General features: G+C 32.5%; 1 protein-coding gene across 1 annotated transcript in view; it reads left to right on the top strand.

The window, feature by feature from the left end:
- si:dkey-7k24.5 overlaps positions 1 to 11,437 on the top strand; it is a 23,058-nt gene extending 11,621 nt beyond the window's left edge. Inside the window, exons 5-6 of the mRNA XM_001336254.7 lie at positions 1,010 to 1,159; positions 10,084 to 11,437. Of these exons, the coding sequence (XP_001336290.2) occupies positions 1,010 to 1,127 (118 nt within the window). The 3' untranslated portion in view covers positions 1,128 to 1,159; positions 10,084 to 11,437. The remainder of the gene's footprint in view (positions 1 to 1,009; positions 1,160 to 10,083) is intronic.

Consider the following 11,437-nt stretch of genomic DNA (forward strand, 5'->3'; position numbering starts at 1 on the left):
CTGAATAAATCATTTGAATCAGTAAATATGTACTGTAAACTCACTGTGAATGAATCATTTGAATCAGTAAATAATTTACTGTAAACTCACTCTGAACAGATTATTTGAATCAGTGAAGAACGCACTGCAAACTCACTCTAAATGGATAATTTGAATCAGTGAGTTGTTTACTGGAGACTCACTCTAAACAAATAATTTGCAATAGTGTAAATCCACTCTGAATAAATCATTTAAAACACTGTAAACTATGAATTAATCATTTGAATCAGTGTAAACTCACTCTGAATGAATTATTTGAATCAGTGAATAATTTACTGGAAACTCACTCTGAATGAATCATTTGACTCGGTGAATAGTTTACTGTAAACACTTTGAACAAATCATTTTAAATCAGTTAATAATGTACTGTAAGCTTACTCTGAACAAATAATTTTAATCAGTGAAAACTTTACATTAAACACACTCTAAACGGATCATTTGAATCTGTGAATCATTTACTGTAAACCCACTCTGAACGGATCATTTGAATCTGTGAATCATTTACTGTAAACCCACTCAGAAGGGATCATTTGAATCAGTGAACTGGGTTACAAATGTCACTCCAATTCACAAATTAGTTGTTTCTTTGCAATTTGTGAACTTTTCAACCTCAGCTTGTTTACAAATCAAACACCTCAACCTTGTCTCAGAAGGTGACAATTTCTCTTGTTAAAAATGAGTATAATGCAGTAAAAATACAATATTTAGTTTTTTTTTTTTAATTGTAGTAAAGTAAAAGCTTTCTAAAACAAAATACTCAGATAATGTAGGGATACTTAAAACATGTACTTAAGTACAGTAGTTCTGTAAAAAATACTTGAGTTATTGTCAAGCACTGATTTTAACCAATGCATAAAATGCCTTTAAACTCATATCCCAGCTCAAGGACAGCAGTCAGAGCGATACACATCAGTCCATCAGTCTTCCTCCATCATCTCTGCCAATCATGTTCTCGCTGTCTTCCTTTTAGGAGTGTGTCTCTGCAGTGGCAGGCCGTGGGGAATTCGCAGTGCCGAGGGGTGTGGAGACGCGTCCGTCGAAGAGAATCCTGCTCCTGTCCCACAGTGCACAGTTTTCTCTTCATCTAACTCAATTCAGTCAGGCACTCAAGGCACTGCAGGTGAACAGGGTAGAAGCATGAACTAATAGCGATTTTCCCCAGTTGATTGATTACATTCAGAATAGCAAATGTTTTTTTTTTTTTTTTGTATTGCAAATGTTCTAAAATGTTCTTTTTAAATATGCAAATGAGGCATTATTTCATTACATACTCTGTAAAAAAATATCTGTTAATTAACAGTTTCCGTATTTTGTGATTTACAAGTGTTTTTTAAATATTTATGCTTGTGAAGTGCATTATGGGATGTTGATCTCCGATCTGTCGTCTTTTGATGTTGATAATTCATCTCCACAGTTTAACAGTGACTTTTATTGCCATTTTAGTAGTTTTAAATAATATAATGCAGTGGTTCTCAAACTTTTTCCACCAAGTACCACCTCAGAAAAAATGATCTCTCCAAGTACCACCATAATGACCAGTATTGAAATAAAATAGCATAGTTGGTCAAATTAAGCAGCTACAGCACTGCACAGTTCGAAAACAAGTCAGAGTCATATTCATTCAACGAAATTATATTTCATACAAAATATGAAGCTGATCAGTCGGTTCTTATGCCGACTCGTAGTGCTGCATTCTGAAAAGTTAAGATGTTTTCAACTAGGGACGCCTGGAATACGCAAGTGCTTCGTGCTGCAGTCCTTACTAGTTTTACTAGCCTGTGGGTTAAATTTTGGCACTCAAGTGACTGAGATGTAACAAGAGAATATGGTCATTTTTCAAAATAAAAGATTTTACAAAATAAATAAAATAATTAATGATTTTTTTGTGCAGTCCGGTACCAGTTGATCTATAGACTGGTGTCGGTCTGAGGGTTGGGGACCACTACTGTAGCACGTACAGTATCTGCTCTGCCAGCACCACGCACCTCTTTCTCTAGTTTAATTAAATAGATTTTTAGCAGCTGATGACGTGATGCACTAAAGTAAACATTCTAAGTACAACGATTTGATCGTAGGCTTTAGAGAACGGACAATACTGATCACATTGGTGTTATCGTACGCATAAAATGATTAAAATTATATTCATTTTTTCTTTTGTTACTCAGTGATTCCTCTACGTACCACTAGAAGTAAGCCTGCGTACCAATAGTGGTACACGTACCACAGTTTGAGAACCACTAATTTAATGTGTAAGAAATAATATAAACTCACCGGCCACTTTATTAGGTACACCTGTCCAACTGCTCATTTACGCAAATGTCTAATCAGCCAATCACATGGCAGCAACTCAATGCATTTAGGTATGTAGGCATGATCAAGATGATCTATTGCAGTTCAAAGAATCAGAATGGGGAAGAAAGGTGATTTAAGGGACTTTGAACGTGGCGTGGTTGTTGGTGCTAGACAGGCTGGTTTGAGTATTTCAGAAACTGCTGATCTACTGGGATTTTCACGCACAACCATCTCTAGGGTTTACCGAGAATGATCTTAAAAAATGAAAATATCCAGTGAGTGGCAGTTCTGTGGGCAAAGATGCCTTGTTGATGTCAGAGGTCAGAGGAGAATGGCTAGACTGGTTCGAGCTGATAGAAAGGCAACAGTAACTCAAATAACCACTCGCTGCAACTGAGGTATGCAGAAGAGCATCATTGCCACATCAAACATGTCGAACCTTGAGGTTGATGGGCTACAGGAGCAGAAGACCACATCTGTCAGCTAAGAACAGGAAACTGAGGCTACAATTCGGCAATGCTCACCAAAATTGAACAATAGAAGACTGGAAAAATGTTGTCTGGTCTGATAAGTCTCGATTTCTGCTGCAGCATTCGGATGGTAGGGTCAGAATTTGGCATCAACAGCATAAAAGCATGGATCCTTTTATCAATAGTTCAGGCTGCTGGTGGTGGTGTAATGGTGTAGGGAATATTTTCATAAGGCAGTTCTGAAGGGGTCCCAGTACTAGTAAGGTGTACCTAATAAAGTGGCCGGTTAATGTAGCGGGAAAAGAGCCTGTAAAATAATAGAAAATGTACTGTGAGTTTGAGGTTTTTGTTGCGTAATATACAACTCCAACCCAGACAATATTTCACTTTAAGCTATTAAAAAAATCAATAAAATAACTTCTTAAAACATTTGTTAAAAGTTGTAGGAAGAAAGATCCCATAAATCCCACAATTCAAAAATTATAAATAAATGGGGGAAAATAAATAAAATATATAAACATGAATCACAAAATATGGTAAACTGCTAATTTACAGATATTTTTTTACACTATGATATAATTTGCAAACACAACTAGAACAAAAAACTCACAAGATGTCAGGTTCAAATATTCTTGTTTAATTGTTTGACATGTTAAAGTCAAATGTTTCTACTGAGGGGATTTCTTTTTATCACTCCCTAATTCACAAAACACCTTGAACAGCCAGATGAAAAGTATTTTGAAGGAAGCGTTCGATAAAATCAGCCGCTATGTATGAACGTATCTCTGTGAAATCCTTCAGAATACAGATATGAATAAAACTGTGAAGTTTGGAGTGCAAAAGTGCTGCTGAAGTGGAGATTTATGGCTCAGTGGAGAAGAAAAAAACTCTTTTAAAAATATTGATTGTATTCGAGATCTACAGACCCAAAATGATAACGTGGAGCAACAGTAACACTTTAGAATGCATTTGGATGTTTTCTTCACACTAGACTGCAAAAAAATACCCAAAACTGATCCGTGGCGTGTAAAAAAGGCCTTTCCTGCCTGCAGTGTATCATATTAACCAGGTCAGGAGATTTCACACTTAAAAGAAGTGACGATAGATTGTGTAGAATCCTTGTACCTTGTTATCAAGATATGATTTAATATTAGTCACAGTTAATTTACATTTATTCATGAAAGACTTCTTATTTATGCTAATGACTATAAGATGATGATTAAGCACCAATTTAATAAAGTCTTCAATGCATGAATTTTAAATAAATGTGGCACTTTCATGGTATTATATAGCAGTATACAGCTATGGAATAAATGAAGAGATCTCTGATTTCTGAATTCTCAGTTTCTCTGGATTATTATTAATATTGTCATTAATTGTGATAAATGTACATTCATTTCTTTTATATATGTTGACTTTTTAACACCCAGGAATCATGGTTTTGTTGTTATTTAAAAAATGTATCAATGTGTCTGAAAGCATTTTACTCAAATACATTAATAATAATAATAATAATAATAATAATTCCTTACATTTACATTTATACAGTGCTTTTCTAGACACTCAAAGTGTGATCACCACCAGTGAGCAGCATCCATCTGGATGACGAGACGTATTTTATAAATACATAAATATAAATAGTTAATTCAGAGAAATCGAGAAATTTTGTGTGGTTTTGAACATTTTTATACAAGCATTTATTATACAATTATAGGGTGCTTGGGTTCATTTACTTAAAACAGCTAATATCAATTTTAGGTGTAACAGATCATGGTTGATCACAACCCATGGTTTAGAACAGTTGTAGATTAATCCTAAATTTTAAACCTTCACAGAGAGATCACCTCTCGCGTCATTTAAATCGCATGTATGAAAGCATTTAGGCTTTCCTGTAAAATATAATGATGCTGGAAGAAGTTGTGGTAGGTTATTCAGGATGTTGTGGGATTCTTAGGTTAGGTTTTCTGTCACTACTTATTTAGCCTGCATCAATGCCTTTAGTGTAAGCTGCATGATTAATCATTAAAAGATTGAGATCTCAAAACCCACGCAACATAAATGATAAATTATTATGTTTATTAATCCTTTAAATTGCTGCATCCAAATCTGTGTTTGAAAAATTCAAAAATCAAGAAAAAGATTCAATCTTTAGTCTTGAGTTAGTTATGAAGTTACAAACAGTCAAATAACACAGCTGGCATAACAGTTGATATAACCACTGATGTTTATGGTAAAGATTAAAATCACAGTCATATGCATTTAACTTGACGCTCAAAAATGAAAGTCGTAGGCAGCAATTATATTATTTAACGAATAGGTGGGGACAACCAGCCATCCCATATATGCCACTGAATAATTATTCAATAATGACACATCTAGCAATAAAACATGAAGTTTTATTAGTGATTAACTGAATCATTTATTGTAGCAATGCAACGATTAACCAGTTTCACTATTTACCTAGTAAAAAAGTGAATTTGAAGCTCTGCTTTAGACAAATGCGTTTTTTTTTTATTCAGACTTATTTTTGATTTTTTTTTATTTATCTGTTATTTATTTTCAGTGTAAAATTATTAATTATGTTTATATTAAAAAACATTCACTTATTTTAAGCACAAAGAGAGACATGGACTATCGTTTGTTTCTACGATTATGCATTGTATAAATTGGTTGCTGAGCAGCAATAAATAACACTTTAAAATATAAGGAGTTCAGATGATTTTCTAAAGTAGTAGTGTTTTGAAATTAACGAATGCATAATAATCGTGATAATCGTTAAACCGTGTTTGTTTCTCAGACTAATCATAGAACCAAAATCTATTATCGTTGCATCCCTAATTTATTGAAAATAATACTAAAACTAAATATGTGTTGTACAAATGTCAGATTTATAATATTTTTTCTTCTGGAAAAAGTTTTATTTGTTTTATTTAAGCTAGAGTAAATGCAGTTTTAAATTTTTTAAACACCATTTGCAGGACAAAATTATTCGCCCCTTCAAGCTATATATTTTTTAATAGTCTACAGAACAAACCATTGTTATACTATGACTTGCCTAATTACCCTAAACTGCCTAGTTCATTAATATTATATAGATAAGTTCAGATGATTTTCTAAACTAGTAGTGTTTTGAAGTTAATTAATGCATAATAATCGTGAAACCGTGACTATTTCTCAGACTAATCATAGAACCAAAATCTATAATCGTTGAATCTCTAATTTAATGAAAATGAGACTAAAAATAAATATGGGTTGTACAAATGTTAGATTTATATATTTAGCGTTATCAGCATTTATCAAGTGTTCACAGTACTGAATATTTTACAATTTATTTTTTATTCAGCTGAATATTACTTAATTTTATTAATAATAATAATAATAATAATAATAATAATAATAATATTTTATTTATATATTATAAACTTTTTATTTATATATTTTATTTGGTCTAATGCTGTGAAATTTATACATTTTAAATTGTGAATTAGGTTTAAGATAACTTTTTGGGAGCATGGACTTTAGGTTATTATACAATAATTATACATAACAAAAACATAAAATTAAAACCATTTTTGTCATATTAATCAAATAAGCATTAACTGTGTAACAATGAAATATTCTCATTTTCATTTAAAGTCAATGTACTCAGTAACTAAAAAGAAAATGAAACAAAAACATGTAATACAGCAATAAAGCTACAGCAATACTGAAATAACACCGGTTTAAAACTCTTAATGACAACACAGAATTAAAATTAATAATCTGTATCATTTATTTGATTTCCAGCCAACCAAGGGGGAAAAGGGGGGATATCTCTTCTTCATACTGCAAAGAAATCAAAAGATTTCAGGACATTTTGACACATTTTTGGCTCTTTTTCCTATACAAGACGAGGAATTGGCTTTTTGTCACATACAGAACGAGTTACAGCTTCAGAGGTACGACATGCATTAAACAACAGAACACACGTACAGAAACAACGCATAGAAAGTCAACAGGTAGAAAGATTACAAAACAAACAGCCTTTAGACCTACAAACAACATTGTAGAAGATTTAGGGAATGGGAGGGATTGTAAACAGTGCTCTCTCTCTCTTTTTTTTTAATTCCCTGGAAATTCTATATGGATGTTTTGAAGGTAATTTCATTTAATCGTGAAATACGTTCTAAATTTCACATTTCTAATTACCACTGTTAATGTACAATTTCATAAGGAAAAAAAATAGAATAAACTAAATAATTTACTTATAATTGTGCTTTGTGGTTTAAATTAAATTTATAAATCATCGCAAACCCTCTCATATAAATAATAAACAGAATTAAAAGTCAAAATGCCAATCATCTAATACTCATTACTTGCAAAATAACAAAAGTCACATGATTTGATTATCAAACCGTGGCCCAGACTCCAGAGCCTCATCAGGGCATCACAGTTTGATACATTTGTGAGCAGATTTTAATACCTCTTAATTTGAAGGATTATGATGAATTGCAACCTGCACTGTGGTGTGGGTGGTAATATTAGACAAAAAAAAAAACACCTTTAATGCCATCAAACCATCCAATAAGACACTAACATTAGACTCTAATTACTGATTGTCATCACTGCTTGTAGACTGGTGTCAAAAATTTCCCCAAAAGAATAACAATCACCCATATATGATTTGCTCTAATCGTTGTAAATGCTCTAAACACACTGCACTGCATGTGTGGGATGGTACAGAATGACGTTTGCAGAACATTTATCAGCATTAAAAAACATATGCTAATCTTTGATTAATAAATGTGAAGTGTATGGGGTGAATCTCACAAAACATGTCAGGAACATGTATAGAACTGAAAATCGGATTGATGAAAATTATTTATCATGCTGGGCAATAATTAATAGCATTCAAAATATAAGTTCGTTTTGACATAAAATTTATTCATTCATTTTATTTGCAGCTTAATCCCGCAATTAATCAGGCCTGTATATATATATATATATATATATATATATATATATATATATATATATATATATATATATATATATATATATATATATATGTATATATACTCAAAATTATTCTCCCCCCTGTTTTTTTTTTCCCAATTTCTGTTTAACAGAGACAAGATTTTTTTTCAACACATTTCTGAACATAATAATTTTAATAACTCATTTCTATTAACTGCTTTATTTTATCTTTGCGATGATGACAGTAAATAATATTTTACTAGATATTTAGCTGGGTTAATTAGGTGAATTAGGCAGGTTAGGGTAATTAGTTATTGTATAACGATGGTTTGTTCTGTAGACTATTGAAAAAAAAAATTCACTTTAAGGGGCTAATAATTTTGACCTTAAAATGGTTAATAAAAAAATAAAAACTGCTTTTATTCTAGCCGAAATAAAACAAATAAAACTTTCTCCAGAAGAAAAAAATAATAATATTAGACATACTGTGAACATTTCCTTGCTCTGTTGAGCATCTTTTGGGAAATATTCAAGAAATAAAAAAAAAATTCAAAGGGGGGCTAATAATTCTGACTTCAACTGTATATATCGTTTGTTTTAGACAAAACAATATCGATGTTTAAAGATTAGAAGAGTTATGAAAGCAATATACAATTAATTTGTAAGGTAATTCTGTTTCATTATTTTAGTAGGACTAATCGAGGAACAAATTCGATTTCATAATTAATTATTAAAGTACAACATTAATTAAAACAAGGATATGCATCAATAAGACATGGTCGTGGAAGCAAATTTGTAATTAAATTATGTTCAGCTACCTCAATAAATAGGCTATAAAATACACAGTTGATCAGTTAGGCCTACTAAATATTATTGAAAAACTGTACTGAAAGAAAAAAAACACAAGAAAGGTTGCCGCTTTGAAATTTTATCGACGAGATTTTTTAGTAACAAAAAAATAAAATAAAAAAATAGTTAGCCTACTCGAGAAATTTTATGTCGGCGTGGGTTCTAAGCGGTATTCGTTTACCGGCTAGCATGAGCGGAATGTTAATGGAGCGGTTGCTTTGCATGGTTAGCAACTGAGTCGAGCACACGACCATAGAGGAATGCTTAGCAAAGTGCCTCACCGCTCAGCTTCGCTCACATGCGCTGGCTGCTTCATTTTTTTTAGTTCAGTATATTCACTATGTTACATAACTGCCCCCTGCTGGTCATGTCTTTCTTGTGTTAGACCATGTTGTGCTGTGCCGCAGTACTGCAGCACTGTGTGTGGTCACGTTCATTCACTCGCGCATTCTCAGTAGCCACATCTGTATGGTGGAATAATTTTGATTTTCAGTCAGAACCAACTTAATGTTCTGACTAATTGTCATTTTTAATATATAATGTATATGAAAAAGTCTAAATTACAAACATACAGTTGAAGTCAGAATTATTAGCCCCCCTGTATATTTTTCCTCAATTTCTGTTTAACAGATTTTTTCAACACATTTCTAAACATAATAGTTTTAATAACTCATCTCTAATAACTGGTGTATTTTATCTTTGCCTTGATGACAGTAAATAATATTTGACTAGATATTTTTCAAGATACTTTTATACAGCTTAAAGTGACAATTAAAGGTTTAACTAGGTTAATTAGGTTAATTAGGCAGGAAAGGGGAATTAGGCAAGTTATTGTATAATGATGGTTTGTTCTGTAGACCATCAAAAATATATAGCTTCAAAAGGCTTATAATTTTGACCTTAAAATGGATTTTTAAAAATTAAAAACTGCTTATATTCTAGCCGAAATAAAACAAATAAAACTTTCTCCAGAAGAAAAAATATTATCAGACATACTGTGTAATTTCCTTGCTTTGCTAAACATCATTTGGGAAATAATAATAAAAAATAATCTAATTAAAAGGGGGGCTAATAATTCTAACCAACTGTATATAGTGGACATTTGGATGAAATGTTATCAAAGAGAAACAAAAAAATAATAATTTAATATTTTACTCAAACACATACTTTATAAATCAAGTAAATCCAAAGAAACTGAGAAATTTCAAGTAATATCTTAATATTTAGAGTATTTATTTGCTTGACATGAGATAAATATGAACACAAATATGACTTTTTAAAGAATTAAAGAACTGATATTGGGTTTACATATTTATAGTCTCAAAAGAAAAAACCTAATCATTAAGGGAGCTAAAATGTGGTGAAGATGTAAAAACAATATATTTTGAAAGTGTTAAAATTAAATAAGGATAATTGTGCTTAAATTAAATAAGCATAAATCATAAAGAAATACATATTTATATATTTAACTTTCTAGGGAAAATACGTCAGACATTTCTTTGTGAGATTCATCCATGGACACTGACCTCAGGGCACAGCCTAACACAGACACATGAAAGAACGGCTTCAGTGAAGTCACATTTTAGCGATGACGTCTCTCCAAATGAATCTACTGAATGCACAGGGCACTGAGCGTGGATCATACACTCGACAGATTATGGATATTATATTATACCCACATAAAAAGACCACAAAGTGAAGCAAGGGACTTCAGCACTCACAGCAGCTTCCTCTCCAGCCATTACAGTAAGCAGTAACACATCGTTGCATTCATAAATTATTCTGTATTGAACGGAGAGGGAAGATCCTCTCACTTGCAGTGTTTTTTTTTTCATACACACCCTCCTCCCGCTCTCTTGCAGAAAATTGGTATTCCGTTCACACCTCAGTTCAACTCGGCTAAAATCGTTGAGACAAGGATGGAAAACGTACACACTCACGAGTCTCGGGAGAGGCCGAGTTTTCCTCCATCATCTTTGCTCTCATTATCAAACCACACACACGCACATACATAAGAGACAAGTACATTCTGACAATGTGACTTTTAGTTATGGTATTTGTGGACACGGATGCAATTGAGTGCATGTTTCTGATCAAATTTATCCCTCTCTATCCCGCTTTTCAAATTGGATACGAGCGCTAACAGGGAGGGCTTGTGGTCACCATGGAAACTGGATATAGTCGTCTTCAGGACATCGTCTACATACCTGCGAATGCATGCTGGACTATGAATGCGTGTGGTTACAGAATGGCGGTAAATCTAATCTTTGAGGATATTAAGTTTTGTGCAGTGTATCAAATCGGGAGGTGAACGTGGTCATGCATTATGTACTGTGTTACAGTATCAAAAAGGATTAATGCTGGGTTAACTGGTGGTCATCTTGGTCATGTTGGGGTTTTGTGTGGAGCCTGAATAACAACTGAGGGCACAAAAGGTCCCATAAAACCTTTTTTTAAATATTATTTATAAATCAAATATTCTAAAATAAACATTCTCCCTGGCAAATGCAAAAGTATGAGACCATCTCCCTCGCTTCATCTAGAAAATACTTTAGAAATATATATTTATTCTCATATTCAGAAATATTTGTGTTTTAGACAGCGTTCACTGCTATGAAATTGGTAACTGAAATGTTGAGTTGACCTGAAGTTATTTTTGAAAGTCGTCAGATTTATTCTAGCATTTCATCATGTAACAACAGGACGAGGTATGTGTTGTCCGTTCTTTCTCAGTGTTGCTTATGCTCGGGCTGCCGATGTGCGTGTGCTACGTATTGTTTTTAAACATAAAATATGCATAAAGTGGTTCTGAAGGGAACATATTACACATG

Source organism: Danio rerio, chromosome 6 (genome assembly GCF_049306965.1).
Source record: "Danio rerio strain Tuebingen ecotype United States chromosome 6, GRCz12tu, whole genome shotgun sequence".
NCBI lineage: Eukaryota > Metazoa > Chordata > Actinopteri > Cypriniformes > Danionidae > Danio > Danio rerio.